Source organism: Mustelus asterias, chromosome 7 (assembly GCF_964213995.1).
Source record: "Mustelus asterias chromosome 7, sMusAst1.hap1.1, whole genome shotgun sequence".
NCBI lineage: Eukaryota > Metazoa > Chordata > Chondrichthyes > Carcharhiniformes > Triakidae > Mustelus > Mustelus asterias.
In genome coordinates, this window is record NC_135807.1 from 67,819,248 (window position 1) to 67,841,284 (window position 22,037).

A 22,037-nucleotide genomic window follows, 5' to 3' on the forward strand; every position below is an offset into this window, starting at 1 on the left:
ACTGTTCATGTTTAATGTTATTTTGTTAAAAACTAGTTGGCAGTCTTATGACTGTTACACAATCCATTTTCTAAAAAAAAGTTTGGGCCAGGGTTCCATTCTGGATCCTTCCCATCCAGAAGTAACACTAACTGGGATCATAACACAAGTGTATTCCTACATCAGCCACTGTATATGTTTTTCCACTGGCTTGTTTCACTAATATCCTTCAGTTAGGTGCTGCTTCAAAGTTGAAGGCAGATACCAGCAGACCCCCACCTTCCGAGATAACTTCTCTTTTTCATTATGGGCTTTCTACTTGTACTTGAAATATCACTGTGGAATCCATAAATGGTAAATTTGTGATGCCAGATATAATGCTGAATGCTTTAAATTTGAATTTGTTAAATTCAATAGTACCAATGCAGGAAATTCCATGAAGCTTTGGTAGCAGTTCCAGGGCTCTCACATGACTTTGTATTTTGGGAGTTACAAATATGGAACTGGATATTGCTTAACCATTATCAAGGACCTGCTTGAAAGGAATGAATGTCAAAAGATGGAAGCCTGTTATGCTGTTGTCTTATTACACCTAAACTATCCATAATGCATTGGCACACAGTATGTGCAATGATGAAAACACCAATTTAGTCAGTTTGGGTACCAGATGTTAGTTACAGTTGACATGAAGTTAAAGCTTTTAATGACTATAAATATCCATAGAGATACAAAATCTTTACTACCTGTACATGCTCCAGTGATTCAAAAGATGGAGTGGCTCGCACATTATTTGTGCCAAATGAATTGGATAGATAATCCCATGAGGTGATTTCATATATTTACCTGTGTGCCCCACCAGGGGCTGTCACCCGTCACTTTTATTTAATTGATATGTTCTATTGAACAGTATAAATAGGAACACCTCTCATTTTTGTTTTACTTATTGATCACTTGCCATTGATTAACACAAAAACCATCTTATTCAATCTTTGCAACATCAGTTCTCAATGGTATTTAATCTGATTGGCATGATTGTATAAGCAGCTATTCCGAATTTCTGACAAATTCGTGATCTTTAAATTATTGGAATCCAATATGCCACTTCAATTTATTTACAATCTCCCCAGAAAAATTGAGAATGTTCTTTCATATGTAATTGTGACAATGAGCATTGTTGGCCTCACAGCAGCAAGATACAGATGACTTTACAGGGGCTTATAAAATGTAATAGGATAATGTAATGCACTAATGGGATAATAGTAAGGCACCAAAACTTGTGCAACCACCAAAAGTACAGCAGAAATTGAGCCATTGCACAAGGGCACGCTACTCTGATTGTGACATAAGGACATTCATGCAAATATCCCACCTGTTTACCATATCATACATTGTTGGGAAAAGTAATCCTCCAACACTGGATTTAGTTGAATAAATTACATTCAAGCTGGGAAAGAATTTTATTTTAACTACTAAACTTTGATTTTATCCCAAAGCAATTAGTATGATATGGGGAAAAGAAGTGTTTGACAGCAACTCAGAAATATCTTTTATCTCTCAACTCTGGAAGGAAACACTGACTCTGGACCTTGTTCAAGCAGAGATTTTCCTCACCAACATTTGGTTGGCCACAGTGCATCTGTCATTTTAGGTTGAGGTTACAAACAGTACATGAGCAGATCTATTACAATTGTAATATTGTTGTTTAATTATACCTTCAGTATAAACACTGAGGGGAGAAAGTTACCAGAGGTGAGGTTTCAGATTTCTGTCAATGAAGAAAAGCCAATTTACAGAATCATAGTAGTACAGCACTTAAGAACATGAAAGGAAGCTAGTGGGAACATAAAAACTGACTGTAGAAGTTGCTATAGGCATGTAAAGAGAAAGATCGACTAAAATGAATGCAAGCCCCTTAGCAGTCAGAAACAGAATTCATAACAAGGAATAAAGAAATGGCTGAGGAATTAAATTAGTGCTTTGCTCGTCTTCACAAAGGAGGACATGAATAATGTATCACAAGTTCTGAGAGAAACAAGCTTTATTAAGGAGCTGAAAAAAAATAATCAGTATTGGTAGAGAAATGGTTTGAGTAAATTGATGAGATAAATCTCCAGGTCCTAATAACCTTCATCCCAGAAAACTTTAGCCCTGGAAATAGTAGATCCACTGGTGGTTATTTTCCAAAATTCTTTGGATTCTGGACTGGTTCCTACAGATTGGAGGATAGCTAATGTAAACCTGCTATTCAAAAAAAAAGGGGGGGGGGGGGGGGCAAGAGAGAAAACAGGGAACTACAGACCAGTGAACCCTAACGTCGGTACTGGGGAAGTTGCGTGAGTCTATTATCAAGGATTTCATAACTCAGCATTTGGAAGGCAGTGGTATAATCAGAAAGTCAGCATCAATTTACAAAAGGGAAATCATGCTCAACCAATCAATTAGAATTGTGAGGATGTAACTAGTAGGGATGACCAAGAACTACTGGATGTGGTTTGTTTAGACTTTCAGAAGGCTTTTGACAAGGTCTCACCTAACAGACCAAGTTAAAACACATGGACTTGCAGGTAATGTCTCAAGATGAATAGAAAACTAGTTAGCAGATAGGAAGCAGAGTTGGCATAAATGGGTCTTTTTCTGATTGGCAGTCAGTGATAGTAGGGTTCAACAAGGATCTGTGTTTGGACCCCAACTGTTCACATTATATATTAATGATTTGGAAGAGGGAATTGAATGTATTATCTCCTAATTTGCAGATGATACAACTTGGGTGGGAGGGCGAGCTGCAAGGAGGATGCAGAGATGCTTCAACGTGATTTGGACAGGTTGTGTGGGCATATGCATGGCAGATGCAGTATAATGTGCATAAATGAGCTTATCCACTTTAGTAGCAATAATAGGAAGACAGATTATTACTTGAATGGGTGGATACTCAGCAAGACCATGGTGTCCGTATGCATCAGTCGCTGAAAGCGTGCAAGTACAGCAAACAGTAAAGGCGGCAAATGGTACATTGGCCATTTCCCTGTAGCCCTACAAATTTGACTCAATTACCCAATCTTCTTTTGAAATCCTCAATTGAATCTGCCTCTCTCGACTCAGGCAGTGCATTCCAGATCCCAACCACTTAGTGCATAAAAATATTTTCTTCCATCTCCTTTCTTTATACTAATGATCTTAATTTGGTCTTAAAATTCTTGTAAAGTTAATGATTTTAGATTAGAAAAAGCATCATAGGATTTTAAATTTCTTTTATTGTACTTATTTCCATAGACATTTAAGCATCGGCAATAGTAACCTCCACTTCTACACCAGGCTCGATACTTATGGAGGTGATTTGCTTCACAATTTCAGATGGGCTGTGTAAATCAATCAGACGCTTGTGGATCCTCATTTGGAAGCGATCCCAGGTTTTGGAACCTTCACCACATGGAGTCTTTCTTGTTGTGATACGCAGTGTCTGAAATAAAGCATACAACAGATTATGCAATGATTGCATTCTCTGGAGGAATATTCAAATGCAGTGACAGGGCCAGAAAAAATAAACTACATCAGGCAGGTGAAGTGACTGATCAAAACATTAAGGAAATAACTTCCACAAGTTCTGAAAACCCAGTCACTGACAGGTATTTCAACTTTGCACTGACAATTTCTACCAAATGATGACTAAATCAAATAGTAACAGAGTACCTGTAGCAAAACTCCAGAAAATTTTAATTTATAGCCAACTGTCACTATCAATTTAGTTCAGCAAGGTTATGGGTGAAAACATAATGCCAAGGTTTGAACTCTAAGTCCAATGCAGTACTGGAAGAAATGTTGCGCTGTACCATCTATTTTGAAATAAACCAGAGGCAAATAAGAGAGGCTAGTCCATTGCCACATTACTTCTGGGATCTTGAAAAGAATGGCTGCCACTTCTGCCTATGCACATCACTACAGACACAGCATTGTTGCAACCAAAAATGAACAGTTATTTCTCACTGCATCCAACAGTAGTTTAACATCTCCCAATAGCATTCAAATTGGATTTGGGATCCAATCCTCAATTCTGCAGACATTCAGAACTTCATTGCATCTCATCGCAAAACAGATAGTTGTGACCAACCTGATAGCATCTAACCACAGGACATCCAGTTACCTAATGCATGGGAGGACACTCAAATTTGAACCCCAAATCAAAAAATAAACACCACACAGCATTTCAAAAATGGCTACGCCAGCATAGTTGAATCACTTCCTAAACACCAAATAATCCACAAGTTAGACACTGCCAGTGCCTTTGTTAGGATTTGCAGTTAGACACAGTACTCTGTCAGAAATGAACAGCAGTCTACCTTTTGGCTACCCAGATTTTAAAATTTCAAGCTGACAATGCCTGATTATACACAACAGTCAAGTATTCATAGCCTGCTGGGGTAGAGAATTCAAACACAAGTAAAGAAATTTCTCTTCATCTCACGGCACGGTGGCAGTGATTAGCATTGCTGCTTCATAGCACGAGGGACCCAGGTTCAATTCCGACGTCAGGAACTGTCTGTGTGGAGTTTGCACATTCTCCGTTTCTGGAGAATGTGGGTTAGGTTGATTGGCCGTGCTAAATTGACCCCAGTGTCAGGGGATCAGTGTCATATGTGGGGTTGCAGGAATAGGGCCTGGGTGGGATTGTGGTCAGGGCACTCAATGGGCCAAATGGCCTCCTTCAGCACTGTAGGGATTCAATGATTCTCAGTCCTAAATGGCCACAACCCTGTCCTGAGACAATAGCCCAAGTTCTAGACCTCTATTTGAAGCAACAAGCCTTTGTTGCACTTCCTCCAAGGCAGATATACCCTTCCTTAGGTAAGGAAGATGCACACAGGTGAGCACACACCAGAAGAGCCTTATACAATTGCAGCAAGATTTCTTTACTCCTAAACAAGCTCCGAAATAACATATCCTTTGCCTTCCTCACTGCTTATTGCACCCACATCTTGAAGATTATAATTCCTAAATGCATTAAACTTCCAATGCTTGGTAGAAGCATCCTGATCTCCACAGCAAATCAAATTCCTTCAGTTTTAGACTTTGAAGTCCAACCATCACCCTACCTTTGAGTGGCTCCACCTACACTCTCGCTATAACAGTGATGGATGTCACATCATTTCATTGCTAAAATGCGCTTCCAAGAAACAATTTCCTTGATTAGCAAATACATTCCAAGTTCAAGATGGGAACAACCACTAAACCCAATCTATAAAGACTATGCATTTATTTAGCATCTTTTAACACCCTCAGCACTTACACATTTAAAAAAAAGTAATTTCCATGCTGAAATGTAGGCAAAAGTGCGTGTCAATCTGCACATGGTAGCTCTGCACTCAGCAATGAAATAAATAACCAGTCAAGTTATAAGCAATATTAGTGAGGAATAAATGTTGCCAGGTCTTTCGAACTCTGCGAGATCTTGTATCAAAAGAAAAAGGTAATCAACAGATAGGCAATCACTACAGCCTCCACTGTACTTGTAAACCCCCCCCCACCACACATGCTATCGTGCTTTAACTTTTCCTTCTCTAGCCAAATGCAATATGAAAGAAAATGTTGCTGATCACCCATCAGTTTTTCTCTCTAAAGAAGACATTACCTTGGTGGGCATGCGAACAGGACCCTTGACCTTCAGATTCTTCTCTTTGGCACCACGAATTAGATCAGCACAAACTGGAGGGAAGTAAAGCTATTAGTAAAGAAAGCACATCACATCTCTATATGTTGTCAGCACCAAAACTGGCTCAGAATAGCGTATAAAGCAATCATGTTGTTTCATGCACAATAATATCCTCCTTGCCAGTAAATGCAAAACCCGATAGTTCGATCAGACCAATTACAGGTTTAACTTTGATTTTAAAAAAAATATCAGCAGCTTCTAGATATTTTGTATGGCACGAAAGTTTGGTTCCTTTTCATGTAAATATTTTACGTTCATTTGCCCAAATATATAGCATCTCCAGGGCTAGTTCACCACTTCGCAGAGTTGCAAGAGTCAGGATCAGTTTATATTACCAATTTTAAATTGAAGTTTGCGCTGCTTCCATTTTCTACCTGCTGAAATGTTGATGTGCGCATGTATTGCATTTCCTGCTCATTTCACAGCAGATGCCATTGAATTTCCTCCACAAGACATAGGAGCAGAATTAGGCCACTCGGCCCATCGAGTCTGCTCCACCATTCAATCATAGCTGATATTTTTCTCATGCCCTTTCCCCATAACGCCTGACCCCCTTATTAATCAAAAACTGATTTGTTTTAATTCGTGAATAGGATGTGGACATCGTTGGCAGGACCAGTATTTTGTTGCCATTTGCTTTGTCATTACTCAAACTCCATTTACTAGAGAATTGGTTAAAAAAAATAATGCCACTCTCCCCCCCAAATATATATCAATATTTACCTTTCTCAAGTGATTTTACATTCCGACTGGTCAAGGTAATTCTAATGCGGTGAATTGCAACCTCCTGTTCTACAGGTGCTTTGCCAGGATCTTTAAATGCCTGTTCAAAACAAAATTCAGAACTAAACAGAATTCTCAAAGGTTATGTAACATTTCCTTCCAAATAACGTGAAGAAACCAGTTTAGAAGCATATTACCACCATAATTAAATTAAAAACTCAATGCCTATCTAAATTGCTCTCACACCAGCAATTCGTTTGCAATTTCAAAACCTGGAAAACTTCAGTGGGCTCATACCCAGCATTGTTATTTAGAAGTACCTACAAATATCTGATAGCGACGACTTGAATTTCCATTTCATCCACATCAGCCAGGTAACTTTTTATCTAAAAAGGGCAATTTGACATCTGTAATGCACCAGACCCCGCATTTTCTGAAATTGTGATGCTGTAACTCCCACGGGTAACCCAATTTGAAGAGTTCCAAAACCAACAACACGTTAAACGTGGTCAAATAAACCGCAGAAATCGACATGGGGGAAATTATTTGTTGTAAATGGGGCACAATCAATTCGCTATTTGAAATATTATCAGATGTGCACATTGGATCCTTCAGATCCTCCCCGAGCTACTGAATGTTTGCAGCATCTTGTTTTATTGTAGGTGCATCGTGTTAGATCAGTGCCTCTTCTACCCTCCCCCAAGAAGGCCACCCGTGTCCTGAGGCCACCCAAGGTAAGGTCGGTTGGATTCGATGTACTATAGAGTCACTGGGCAGCTCCCCCCCCCTCCACTGCTGGAACCGCAGCGCGGCGGGGAGCAGCACGTGGGCGAACCCGGCGCGGGCCCCGGGCCTGAGCCGCGCGCTCCAACCGCCCCCAGCGCCGCGCGCTCGTCCCAACCGCCCCCCAGCACCGCGCGCCCGCCGGCCGGCCGGCCTCCCTCACCATGGTAACTTCCTGACCGACTTATCCGTCGACTTCTTCGCTTGGGACTTTGAAAGTGAACGAACAGCGGTGAGCCAGGAGCGTAAGCGGCCGACCAACCTCCACTCGGGTCGCAGTCACAGCTGAAGAGGAAGTGGCGGGGCTTCGCCCGGCCCTTAAATGCAGGGCCGCCCCTCCCGGATGGAGACAACTTTACCAGGGAGGGGCGGCGGCTGCGGCGCCGCCGGCAGTGACAGAGCAGGAAAAGCCGGAGCGGAGTCTGAGTGAAACCAGTGTCGCAGCTCCCACAACGGTGAGTGAAATGACTCCAGTGCCGCACTTTCCCGGTGTCCGGCCTGCACATCCACTGAAGTTAGTGAAGGGGGAAGGCTGGAACGCCCTCTGACAGTCGGAAGACCAATTGGCACGGAATTATCTTTTCTGATAGAAATATTGCAGCACAGAAAGAAGCCACCCAACTCTCCAAATGAGCAATTAACCGCCTTCTTCCCCTCTATACATTCTTCCTTTTTAATTCATTTTTGAATGTTTTGATTAAGCCTGCCTCCGCAGCAGTTGCTGAGTAAAAAAGTTTATTTTGTATTGCTTTTGCAAATTACTTTCAATCTGTGCCTTCTTGTGCTCTCCTGTTCTCGATCCTTTCATGAGTGGGAACAGTTTCTCCCTCCCTACCCTGTCCAGACCCCTCATGATTTTGTACACCGCTATCAAATCTTTTCTTCAAGGAAAACAATTCCAACTTCTCCTGTTTATCTTCATAACTGAAGTTCCTCATCCCTAAAGTTATTGTGAATCTTCTCTGCACATTCTCCAACACCTTCATATCCTTTCTAAAATGCAGTGCCCAGAACTGGGCACAATACTCTGAGGATGAACTAGTGTCCTATACAAGTTCAACATTACCTCAGCTTTAAAGAAGATTTATACAGGCTCAAAATGTTAACAGTTTCTCGCCACACAGAGGCTGCCAGACCTGCTGAGTTTTTCCTCAGCTTTTTCTGTTTTTATTTGCAGTACTCTCAGTATTTTGCTTTTACACAATGTATACTTTTTGCTGTTGTACTCTATGCCCCTATTAATAAAGCTTTGGATACTGTATTAACTGCTCACTCAATCTGTGTTGTCATTTTCACTTATACACCCAGGTCCCTCCTCCTGCACCCCCTTTAGAATTGCACCCTTTTCCATAGAATCCCTACAGTGCAGAAAGAGGCCATTTGGCCCATCGAACCTGCACTGACAACAGTTCTTCCCAGGTCCTAACCCTGTAACCCCATGTATTTACCCTGCTAATCCCCCTGACACTAGGGTCAATTTACCATATCCAATCCATGTAACCTGCACATCTTTTATATTGTCTCTCCATATTCTTCCTACCAAAATGAATCACTTCACATTTCTCTTCATTGAACTTAATCTACCATCTGTCCACCCATTCAACCAACCTGTCTGTTTCTAAACTATCCACCTCATTAGTTCATAATGCTTCCTACTTTATCTGGAAATTTTCAAATTTTGTCCTGTATACTAAGGTCTAAGACATTACTACATATCAGGAAATCAACCTCCACTTACCCTTGGGGAACTCCACTACAAAAACAACTCCACTTGCCCTTTGGGAATTCCACTACAAACCTTTCTCCAGCCCAAAAGACATTAACCACTACTCATTTTTCCTGCCACTCAGTCGATTTGTTATGTGTTGCTTGTGTCCCCTTTATTCCATGAGCTATAACTTTGTTCCCAAGTCTGTTGTGTAGCACTGTATGAAATGTCCACATACACCATATCAACAGCATTGCCATCATCAACCCTCTTTGTTACCTATTGCACTCCATAAGTTAGTTAAACGCAACTTTCCTTTAAATATATGTTAACCTACATTTGTTCATGTGACTATTTTACAGTTTTTAGCAGTTTCTCTGCCCACAAAGTTAAAGATCTTTACATCCTTTTTTGAACAAGAGTGAAATGTTTACAATGCTCTATTCCTCTAGCACCAACACTGAGTCTAAGGACGACTGAAAAATTATGGCGAGTGCTCCCATAATTTCCACACACTTCCCTCAGTTTCCTTACTTCAACTGTCACTTCACAGGTTGTAGTAAGGTATCACAACCTTAGAATCACTTCAGATATTTTTCTGACTTCTCACTAGTCAATTCCTTCTCAGTTCTTTCAGTGGCTTCAATGAAGAACATCCTATTCCAGTTTCCTCTATTCCTTAAACTTTAGGCTTCCTGGAAACTTCTTTTCATTTCTATTATTTCCTGAACTAGCTCTTTAGATCTCTGGCTCTTTCTTCCTTGCCCTTTACTCTATTGCATGGCTTTTCTTCTAGCAAAGCTGTGAGAGATGTTTCCTCTCTCACTGCTATGCTTCTTCTACTCTGGCTTCCAGTTGAAGCTAAACTCAAAATGATATTTTCCCTAAATTTGGACTCTGATTACTAAACAATATTGCATTCTTTTCCCAAGCTCGTGTTTACTTTTCCCACATAAAATCACTCTCAGCTTAATGGAAACATAGTTTGAACTGAAAGCAAAAGCCCCATACATACAAACACCTTTGTTTAACATGAATCTAACGAGAGTTATACCCTTTCTTACATAAAATATTAAATTAAGCCCACTTAAAATCTATACCTTATTCCTAGTATTTAACAATACGGATATAGATCACTTAAATCTACCATTTTCCTGACAATATTCAGTATTAAATGGATTTGTGCTACATGGTGAAATACAAAACAAGAAAATTATTTTCCTCATTAGTAGGTAGCTTGTTCCAATTTAAAAACTAAAACCCTGCTTAAGAGCAGAGTCACACCATCTATCAACTTGCCCTCGAATTAACCTCTTGTTGACCTTTTTCCTATTGCTCATAGAACATAGAACAGTACAGCACAGAACAGGCCCTTCGGCCCATGGTGTTGTGCCGAGCTTTATCTGAAACCAAGATCAAGCTATCCCACTCCCTATCATCCTGGTGTGCTCCATGTGCCTATCCAATAACCGCTTAAATGTTCCTAAAGTGTCTGACTCCACGATCACTGCAGGCAGTCCATTCCACACCCCAACCACTCTCTCAGTAAAGAACCTACCTCGGACATCCTTCCTATATCTCCCACCATGAACCCTATAGTTATGCCCCCTTGTAATAGCTCCATCCACCCGAGGAAATAGTCTTTGAACGTTCACTTTATCTATCCCCTTCATCATTTTATAAACCTCTATTAAGTCTCCCCTCAACCTCCTCCGCTCCAGAGAGAACAGCCCTAGCTCCCTCAACGTTTCTTCATAAGACCTACCCTCCAAACCAGGCAGCATCCTGGTAAATCTCCTTTGCACTCTTTCCAGCGCTTCCACATCCTTCTTATAGTGAGGTGACCAGAACATAGAACATAGAACATTACAGAGCAGTACAGGCCCTTCGGCCCTCGATGTTGCGCCGACCAGTGGAACCAATCTAAAGCCCCTCTAATCTACACGATTCCAATATCATCCATATGTTTATCCAATAACCATTTGAACGCTCTTAATGTTGATGAGTCCACTACTGCTGCAGGCAGGGCAATCCACACCCATGCTACTCTCTGAGTGAAGAACCTAACTCTGACATCTGTCCTATATCTCTCACCCCGCAATTTAAAGCTATGTCCCCTCATGCTAGCCATCACCATCCGAGGAAAAAGGCTCTCACTATCCACCCTATCTAATCCTCTGATCATCTTGTATGCCTCTATTAAGTCACCTCTTAACCTTCTTCTCCCTAACAAAAACAACCTCAAGCCCCTCAGCCTTTCCTCATACGATTTTCCCACCATACCAGGCAACATCCTGGTAAATCTCCTCTGCACCCTTTCCAACACTTCCACATCTTTCCTATAATACGGCGACCAGAACTGTACGCAATACTCCAAATGCGGCCGCACCAGAGTTTTGTACAGTTGCAGCATGACCTCCTGGCTCTGAAACTCAATCCCTCTACCAATAAAAGCTAACACACCGTACGCCTTCTTAACAACCCTATCAACCTGGGTGCCAACTTTCAGGGATCTATGCACATGGACACCCAGATCCCTCTGTTCATCCACACTACCAAGTATTTTATCATTAGCCCAGTACTCTGTATTCCTGTTACTCTTTCCAAAGTGAATCACCTCACACTTTTCCGCATTAAACTCCATTTGCCACCTCTCAGCCCAGCTCTGCAGCCTATCTATGTCCCTCTGTAATCTGCCACTTCCCTCCGCACTGTCTACAACTCCACCAACTTTAGTGTCATCCGCAAATTTACTAATCCATCCTTCCATGCCCTCATCCAGGTCATTAATAAAAATGACAAACAGCAGTGGCCCCAAAACAGATCCTTGCGGTACACCACTAGTAACTGAACTCCAGGATGAATATTTCCCATCAACCACAACCCTCTGTTTCCTTACAGCTAGCCAATTCCTGATCCAAACCACTAAATCACCCTCAATCCCATGTGTCCGTATTTTCTGCAAAAGCTTACCATGGGGAACCTTATCAAATGCTTTGCTGAAATCCATATACACCACATCAACCGCTTTACCCTCATCCACCTCTTTGGTCACCTTCTCAAAGAACTCAATGAGGTTTGAGAGACACGACCTACCCTTCACAAAACCGTGCTGACTATCCCTAATCAAATTATTCCTTTCTAGGTGATTATAAATCCTATCGCTTATAATCCTTTCCAATACTTTGCCCACAACAGAAGTAAGGCTTACCGGTCTATAATTACCAGGGTTGTCCCTACTCCCCTTCTTGAACAAGGGGACAACATTTGCTATCCTCCAGTCTTCTGGCACTGTTCCTGTAGACAATGACGACACAAAGATCAAAGCCAAAGGCTCTGCAATCTCCTCTCTAGCCTCCCAGAGAATCCTAGGATAAATCCCATCCGGCCCAGGGGACTTATCCATTTTTACCCTTTCCAGAATTGCTAACACCTCCTCCTTATGAACCTCAATCCCGTCCAGTCCAACAGCCTGCATCTCAGTACTCCCCTCGACTGTCCCTCTCCAGTGTGAATACCAATGAAAAATATTCATTTAGTGCCTCTCCTATCTCTTCAGACTCCACGCACAACTTCCCACTACTGTCCTTGACTGGCCCTAATCTTACCCTAGTCATTCTTTTACTCCTGACATACCTATAGAAAGCTTTAGGGTTTTCCTTGATCCTACCTGCCAAAGACTTCTCATGTCCCCTCCTGGCTCTTCTTAACTCTTTCTTTAGGTCCTTCCTGGCTAACTTGTAACTCTCAAGTGCCCAAACTGAGCCTTCACGTCTCATCTTAACATAAGTCTCCTTCCTCTTCCCAAGAGATTCAACCTCCTTCATAAACCACGGTTCCCTCACACGTCTGCTTCCTCCCTGCCTGACAGGTACATATTTATCAAGGACGCGTAGTAGCTGTTCCTTGTAATGTGGAACTTGTTCAATTGTGCCCATCCCCTGCAGTTTCCTTCCCCAACTTATGCCAGCTAAATCTCGCCTAATTGCATCAGAATTTCCTTTCCCCCAGCTATAACTCTTACCCTTTGGTATATACCTATCCTTTTCCATTGCTAAGGTAAACGTAATCGAATTGTGGTCACTGTCACCAAAGTGCTCACTTACCTCCAAATCTAACACCTGGCCTGGTTCATTACCCAGTACCAAATCCAACGTGGCCTCGCCTCTTGTTGGTCTATCAACATACTGTGTCAGGAAGCCTTCCTGCACACATTGGACAAAAACCGACCCCTCTAAAGTACTCGAAGTATAGCTTTTCCAGTCAATATTTGTAAAGTTAAAGTCCCCCAGTACAACTACCCTGTTACTTTCGCTCCTATCCAGAATCATCTTTGCAATCTTTTCCTCTACATCTCTGGAACTTTTCGGAGGTCTATAAAAAACTCCCAACAGGGTGACCTCTCCTGTTTCTAACCTCAGCCCAAACTACCTCAGTAGACGAGTCCTCATCAAATGTCCTTTCTGCACACAATATTCCAAATGTGGTCCCACCAAGGTCCTATACAGTTGCAGCATAACCCCACGGCTCTTAAACTCCAACCCCGTTAATAAAAGCTAACACACTATAGACCTTCTTCACAGCTCTATCCACTTGAGTGGCAACCTTTAGAAATCTGTGGATATGGACCCCAAGATCTCTCTGTTCCTCCACAGTCTTCAGAACCCTACCTTTGACCCTGTAATCCACATTTAAATTTGTCCTACCAAAATGAATCACCTCACATTTATCAGGGTTAAACTCCATCTGCCATTTTTCAGCCCAGCTTTGCATCCTATGTATGTCTCTTTGCAGTCTACAACAGCCCTCCACCTCATCCACTACTCCACCAATCTTGGTGTCATCAGCAAATTTACTGATCCACCCTTCAGCCCCCTCCTCCAAGTCATTAATAAAAATCACAAATAGCAGAGGACCAAGCATTGATCCCTGTGGCACTCCGCTAGCAACCTGCCTCCAGTCCGAAAATTTTCCATCCACCACCACCCTCTGTCTTCGATCAGATAGCCAGTTACCTATCCAATCGGCCAACTTTCCCTCTATCCCACACCTCCTTACTTTCATCATAAGCCGACCATGGGGGACCTTATCAAACGCCTTACTAAAATCCATGTATATGACATCAACTGCCCTACCTTCATCAACACACTTAAGTTACCTCCTCAAAAAATTCTATCAAATTTGTGAGGCACGACTTGCCCTTCACAAATCTGTGCTGACTATCCCGGATTAATCCGCATCTTTCTAAATGGTCGTAAATCCCATGCCTAAGGACCTTTTCCATCAACTTACCAACCACCGAAGAAAGACTAACCGGCCTATAATTACCAGGGGTCATTTCTATTCCCTTTCTTAAACAGAGGAACAACATTCGCCACTCTCCAGTCCTCTGGCACTATCCCCTATTGCTCATTATTTCCTATTGCTCTGGCACTATCCCCTATTGCTCATTATTTCCTATTGCTCATCTCCCAGACAATTTGATCACACGATCAGTTACTGGAAGCCAGGTGTTTTACCCGAAATCATCTAGAGAAATTTACGCATAGGTTTTCCCAAAAGTACAGGGATTATCACACTAGCCATTACTTCACTAATAATTATGATTATGAGGCAGCAATTGACTAGACTAGATTCATCTTACATTTCATGGACTAGGCATAGTTGTGCACTATTAACAGGTCCAGGCAATGGGTGACCAATGGGGTCATCCAGCCTGACTGTCTGCCCTTCTACCACAGCTACATTTGCAGCCGGATGTCCAAGGGCATGCCGAAGGCCTTCCATGCCCGCTGGGTACCGCAGGGGCTGGGGTGCATTATCAACCCCTTTAATCACATTTTAGTTTGATGTTTTAAGTTTCCTTTCAACTTTGTTTTTGGTTTCAGGCAGTTCCCTCCCTTTTTTTTGTCTTTTAGGGCAAACCAAATAAAAGTTTCCTCCTTTTTGGATGCTGCCCCTTTTAATTTGTTCCTCAATTAATTTAATTTAGTTTGTTTTGCCAAAAAGACAGGCATAGCTGTGCACTATTAACAGGTCCAGGCAGCTGGCAACCGATGGGGTCATCCAGCCCGACTGTCTGTCCCTTACCGCAGCTACATTTGTGGCTGGGTGTCCCTAGAGAGTAAGCATGTAGTGTTCGAGGGCACTGTCGAGGCCTTCTGTGCTTGTTGGGTACTGCAGAGACTGGGGTGTATTAATGGCCCCTTTAACCACATTTTGATTTAATGTTTTAAGTTTCCTTTCTGCTTTGTCTTTTGTTTCAGGCAGTTCTCTTCTTTTTGGAGGCTGCCCCTTTTAATTTGTCCCTCAGTTTATTTGATTTGCCAAAAAGAATGGCATAGCTGTGCAATTTTATGTGCTGTTCAGTAGATACCAGTGTTGTAGCTGTACTGGAATAGTTTAGTCTAATTGCCCCATTGTTTCAGCCACTTATTGATGTCACATGGAGTGAATTGAATTTCAAAAGACTGGGTTTTCTGATGGTATGGATATCAGAAGTAGGTCGAGATGGATCACCTGATATGTGTAGCTAAAGATGATCTCAGATGTTTCAGCCTCACCTTTTACATTCCTGTGCTGGCTTCCACCCTCATTGAGGATTAGGATCTTCATGGAGATTCCTCCTTCCATTTGTGGAGAATTGGACAACTATTTAAAAAGAGAGAAGAGGGAGAAACCAGACATCATAGGCCCATCAATTATGGGTGGTTTCTGGAATTTGACATTAGTAAGAGTGAGCATTTGACAACTATCAGATCAACAAACCTGCTTGGTTTTTTTTGAGGAAGGCACCAGCATAGGTGAATGCAAAGTATGTTATTTATGGACTTCTATAGTGCATTGGATATGATTCCACAAAAAGTGAACAAAAATGAAGGTAAATTTGTAACATTGATTGTCATTGGCTGGAAGGTGGGAGAGAGTAGGATAAATCAAACATACAAGTGGCAGCATTTGATATGTGGTGCTTCCCAAAGATCACAACTTGAGCTGCAGTTTCCGAATGGATTTGAATAAAGAAGTCAAATATCAAAGAGATGCAATTAGTTGTGCAAATGGGAGAAAAGGTTAAAGGAACAAGGGACTTAGACTGACTAATTGATTTCACTAAAATACAACAGATTGAGTGCAATGTGTGGAAATGACGTCATCCACTTAGGAGACAAGAAATAAGTCAGATGGTTTCTAATAAGTAGGAGCTGTGCCCAAGAGGTTAGCCATGTACACAAAACATCAAAAGCTGATTCTCAAGCACAAAAAGTAATCAAAAGATTAATAGAATATTTAAACTGATCATTGAAAGGAGCTGAAATTCAAAACTGAGGACAGGGAAGCTTCAGTTGTTCAGAGCCTTGTTCATATTCCATTTGGGAAAACTACACAAATTTTGAAAACCAAAGTTCAAAGATGATATATTAACCCAGGAGAGTACAGTGCAGAGGTCACTAGAAATAACACGAACAGTTCATTTTAATTATAAGAACAGGTGATGTATTAATCTTTGCAGTTTAGTAGGTGAAGGTGAGACCCAACTAAGGTCTTCAAATGATAAGGAATTCAACAGGGTAGATAAAAATAACTCTTCTGTTGGGGAAATCCAGAACAAGGAGGTAGAGTCATAAAATTAGAGCTAAGCAATTGAATCGGGAAGTACTTTTTACAAAGGAAATGTGAACCTCTGTCCTCATAAGGCTGTGGAAGCTGGGACAATTAAAGTTTAAGATGGATAAATAGATTTTTGTTGTACAAAGGTATACTCAAGGCATGATACCAAAGAGTCATAATCTAACTGAATGGCTTGAGGGGTCTAATGACTTATTCTCATTCTTGTATCCAAACATGAGCCTTCTATCGCATTTTGGTTTTCAAAACCCTTTTGGCATTTTTTCTAAAATCTACATCGAAGTTTTGTCTCCACTATTTTGATCTTAATTTTCTGGAACTTTATCAAATATTTTTAAAATTCCAAATGCACATCATGGGGTTTGTCACAGTCATCAAGTTACCACTTCAAGAAACCAAGGAGGTTGGTCAGGCAAGATCTTCCCATCTAAAAAAAGGGGTTGACTGCTGTTTAGCAGGTTATTGTATAGATTCAAATTTATTCTTGACTTTTTACTACATAATTCTAGAGTAATGAATCTGTAGTTATTAGTATTGAGAACTGATGGTGTCTGTCCTTGCCCCTTCCAGAGCCATAACATACCTTATTTTTGTTCTATTAATAAATATTGCAAAACAACCTCTGTCCTAATTTTATTAGATACAACCTGTGGTTTGTTTCTTCTGTTTACACCTTTTGATTTTATTGCTCAAGTCCCTTTGACTTTCAATCTCTTGTAATGTTAGCATGCCCAAGTGATATTTTTTTCTTTAAAAAAAGGACCATAGCACAAGCAGATTTGCCCTCCAGCTCCCTTTCTGCCCTTCAATTTACACCAACATCTCTTTTGCATCAGTTTGTAATGCTCTCACCTGAATCACAGGGTTCTAGGTTCAAGTCCTACTCCCAGACTGGAGCACAAACACAAAGGTTGTCATTCCATTTCAGTACTGAGAGAGTGTTGCACAAAGTGCCCTCTTCCAAATGACACATTAACTGAGAATCTGCCTATTGTCAAATAGATACGAGAGATCATGACACTCTTTCAGAGTAGTCCTGGCTAATATTTATCCCTCCATTGACATTACAAAAACAGATTAGCAGGTCAATCACATTACTGCTCAAGAGAAATTGTGCACAAATTGGCTGCTGCATTTCCAACATTACAACCATTCTTACATATTAATGTGCACTTTGAGATGTTCGGTAGTCATAAAGTGCTACATAAATGCAAGTTTTTTTGTTCAACCTTATGGGAGAAATAATGAAAACTGCATGGATCCAAAGGATTTCCTATCAACATTTTTTTCCTTGTTGTAATCTGAGCTCAATTCATTCACTGCTTCAGTTTCTTCCAGGAGACTGCAGTCAAGGATGATAAAAGCTATGTCAAGCTTTGCAGGCACATTTTACAGCAGGCACCCTCTATTACAAAACAAGAATCAAATGAGCAAGGCATGTAATTAATTGCAATTTCTGGTCATACATAGATTCAGTGCCAATGTATGAAGGTCTTTCTTCAAGAGTTTGAAAATACTTTCAATAAAGTTACAAGCTAAGCAATTACTCTCCCATCACCTTTCTCTTCTTATTCATCCAAGAATGTAGTTTAAGCATTTTATAGGCAGTAAGTATAGTCTTTCAAATCATGTCAGATGGTAGTTAACCAATTTATCAAAGCCACTTTCACATAGAATAGGCGGTAATCCAGAAATGAAGAGTTCTTGCTTGCTGTCAGAATCAGAGAGCCGTTCAGCCCATATCAACATGCATAAAGCAAGGCACTCAGTTCCATTTTCCTGCTCTTTTTCCCATAGACAAATTTTTCACAAGTGTCCATTTAATTTCCTTTCAAAATCATTGACTCCACTGATTCTTTCATGGCAGCATTGCTGGAAGGGCCAGTATTTGTTACAGTTCTCCAATGGTCTCCAGGTATGTAGTGGTGAGCCAACTTTTTGAACGACTGCAATCCATCTTGTGGAAGTCCATCCATATTTGTGTCAGGAGTAGGCCACCAGCTTCCTTGGCTGTGTTCTAGGTCATTACCACATGCTGTGTAAAAACTCGCTGCCCTTTATCTTTTGGCCAAAACTTTAAAATTTGAGAGCCTAGTTCTTAACCAGCTATATGGGAGCCACATATCATGCCAGCCTTACATTTACACAAATGTCTGTCTCTCCCCTAACTTCAGAAATTCTTATGAATGGCCATGGCCAGAAATTTTGCTTGCAGTTGAGAATTTCCAGCTCTGCAAACTTGAAATTAAAATGAACTTTGAATTTTCATTCCATGGAGTTGGATTTTATGATGGGTGACCCCAGAACAGTGTGGAAGCTGCCAGATGCAGACACAGGCTGGGTAGAAAGTCTTCAGTGCACCAGCACCTGACAATGAAATGGATACAGCCTTCCAGCTCAGCATTCTAAAAACTTTGCTCTGCCACCCTCCATATCCCCTTGCCAACTCATGCCAATGCCCAGCCACCACCCTTTGCTCTTGTACCAAATATGCCAACTCATCTAGTACCCACCATAGGCAGACATCCAGACCCATGCTGAAATAAATTCTGTGGTGTCTATTTAAAAATAAAACTGATTAAAAACCCATTTCATTACAACTTCATTTAATCCCTTATAAAAATAAGTATTGGACAGCCCCACTTCTAAAGACGATTTAGAACTACCAAATAGATGAACCATCCTAATGTGAAATCAGAAACAGCACCAATTCTATAATGGCAATGCTCAGACGTATGTCAACAGAAAGTGGAATAGCAAGCACCCATTTATTTTAACATTGCAGATGGCAGCAGTTTGAAATACTTTGATGATCTTTGCGTCATCAATGGAGATGGGAGAGGTTCCGGAGGATTGCGGATGTGGTTCCGTTGTTCAAGAAAAGGAGAAGAGATAGCCCAGGAAATTATAGACCGGTGAGTCTAACCTCAGTGGTTGGTAAGTTGATAGAAAAGATCCTGAGAGGCAGGATTTATGAACATCTGGAGAGGAATAGTATGATCAGAAATAGCCAGCACAGCTTTGTCCAAGGCAGATCATGCCTTACGAGCCTAATTGAATTTTTTGAAGATGTAACTAGACACATAGTGGAGGGAAGAGCGGTACATGTAGTTTACATGGATTTTAGCAAGGCGTTTGATAAGGTGCCCTATGCAAGGCTCATTGGGAAAGTGAAGGGGCATGGGATACAAGGGGACATTGCCTTGTGGATTCAGAACTGGTTTGCCCACAGAAGGCAAAGAGTGGTTGTAGATGGGTCTTTTTCAGCATGGAGGTCGGTCACCAGTGGAGTGCCCCAGGGATCTGTTCTAGGACCCTTGGTTTTTATAAATGACCTGGATGAGGAAGTGGAAGGATGGGTTGGCAAGTTTGCTGATGACACAAAGGTTGGTGTTGTTGTGGATAGTGTAGAGGGATGTCAGCAGTTGCAACGAGACATAGAGAAGATGCAAGACTGGGCAGAGAAGTGGCAGATGGACTTCAACCCAGATAAGTGTGTGGTGGTTCATTTTGGCAGGTCGAATAGGATGAAAGAATATAATATTAAGGGCAAGACACTTGGCAGTGTGGAAGATCAGAAGGATCTTGGGGTCCGGGTTCATAGGACGCTCAAAGCAGCGTCGCAGGTAGAGGCTGTGGTTAAGAAGGCGTATGGAATACTGGCCTTCATCAATAGAGGAATTGAGTTTAGAAATCGGGAGATAATGCTGCAGCTGTATAGGACCCTGGTCAGACCCCACCTGGAGTACTGTGCCCAGTTCTGGTCGCCTCCTTACAGAAAGGATGTGGAAGCCATAGAAAGGGAGCAGAGGAGATTTACAAGGATGTTGCCTGGATTAGGTGGCATGCCTTATGAGGATAGGTTGAGAGAGCTAGGTCTTTTCTCCTTGGAGAAGTGAAGGATGAGAGATGACCTGATAGAAGTGTATAAGATGTTGAGGGGTATTGATAGAGTGGATTCTCAGAGGCTTTTACCCAGGGCTGAAATGGTTGCCACAAGAGGTCACAGGTTTAGGGTGCTGGGGAGTAGGTACAGAGATGTTAGAGGTAAGTTTTTCACTGAGGGTGGTGGGTGCATGGAATCGGCTGCTGGTAGTGGTGGTGGAGGCAGATTCGATAGGGTCTTTTAAGAGACTTTTGGATAAGTTCATGGAAGTTAGTAAGATAGAGGGTTATAGGTAAGCCTAGTAGGTAGGGACATGTTCGGCGCAACTTGTGGGCCTGTTTGTGCTGTAGCTTTTCTATGTTCTAACTCCAACCAGCTTCACATTTCCAATTAGAGGGTTTTTATTGCACATTGTTACATACATTCGCGTCCACTTTAATTCTCGAAACCATATCCAAAAGGCTACCTCAAGCTGCCAAAGTGCAAATTGAATTGGAAAAGAGGACATCCTCCTTGCAAAAAAATAGGATTAACCTGGGACAGCTAAAAGCCCAACATGTAGAGTTGCCCTCATTAACCATAGATGTGCAAACCACAATCTGCCTCCACCATCCTCCTCCCAGGTGTCAGGTTCAAAGGGCAGGACTTGTCCTTTAGGGAAGTAAATCTGCCATCCTTACTTGGTCCGGCCTACATGACACCAGAGCCACAACAATGTGATTGACTCAATAGCCTTCTGAACAAGGGCAACTAGGAATGGGCAATAAATGCAGCCAGCCAGAGACATCCATGTCCCACGAACGGATAAAATAAAATTACAGCACAGGAACAGGCCCTTCAGCCCTCCAAGCCTGCACTGACCATGTTGCCCGACTGAACTAAAACTCCTTACCCTTCCGGGGATTGTATCCCTCTATTCCCATTCTATTCATGTATTTGTCAAGATGCCCCTTAAAAGTCACTATCGTGTCAAAGTGCTTAAAGTCTGCTATCTCTCATTACTGAGACTCGAGAGAAAAGAAAATCTGCTTTGCTTTGTTTAAAGTATTGAGAAAATAAAGACTTCTTTCTTGCCACACTTCAGTATCTCCCACAGAGAACACCACTGAGATTGTGGTATGACCAGACAACTTGACTTCCTTCTGTCTGTAAAGTATTTTGCCTCCTAACTGCTCATCTTTCCCCACAAATCCATGTTTGAATCTCCAATCAGCTCCTACTATAGTCGTGGAACAGCCAGTGTTATCCTTCCTCATCCATCTCGAGCTCTGCAGCCATTGTCAACTATATGGCTTCCAGCCTATGCAATATTACCTCTGGAGATCTAGCCTAAGCCCTTTCCTACAAGGCAATTTACAGACATGGGCATCTTCCACACGGTCCAACCTCTTCAGGTTAATCATCTGGTTATCCAGATTAGTGGACAGAGCATGGACGTTTTTTCCCCTACCCCTTCCTCTCTATCTTCCAAATAAAATTGTATCCTAATGACTCCTCGCTCTACTACTCCACCTTTCAAGTTGGTGCCTTTTATTTGGAAAGAGTGGGGATAATAGCCACTTGAGAAAGCTTTTGAGCAACCTTCAATTTGGCATACATAATTTATGATGTGGAGATGCCAGCGTTGG

The 22,037-nt window shown here is 41.7% G+C and overlaps 1 protein-coding gene and 1 non-coding gene across 2 annotated transcripts; both read right to left on the reverse strand.

Annotated features, from left to right (window-relative positions):
* Nucleotides 1-3,212: 3,212 nt before the first annotated feature.
* Nucleotides 3,213-7,709, reverse strand: rps20 (ribosomal protein S20). Its single transcript, XM_078216190.1, has 4 exons — nucleotides 7,353-7,709; nucleotides 6,407-6,506; nucleotides 5,603-5,676; nucleotides 3,213-3,436 (listed from the first exon to the last, which is right to left on the reverse strand). Exons 1-4 carry the CDS (start codon nucleotides 7,353-7,355, stop codon nucleotides 3,254-3,256), a joined length of 360 nt encoding a protein of 119 aa, XP_078072316.1. The 5' UTR covers nucleotides 7,356-7,709; the 3' UTR covers nucleotides 3,213-3,253.
* On the reverse strand, nucleotides 5,741-5,805 carry LOC144496210 (small nucleolar RNA U54). Its single transcript, XR_013498394.1, has one exon. It is a non-coding gene; the product is annotated as a small nucleolar RNA U54 (small nucleolar RNA).
* Nucleotides 7,710-22,037: the final 14,328 nt, after the last annotated feature.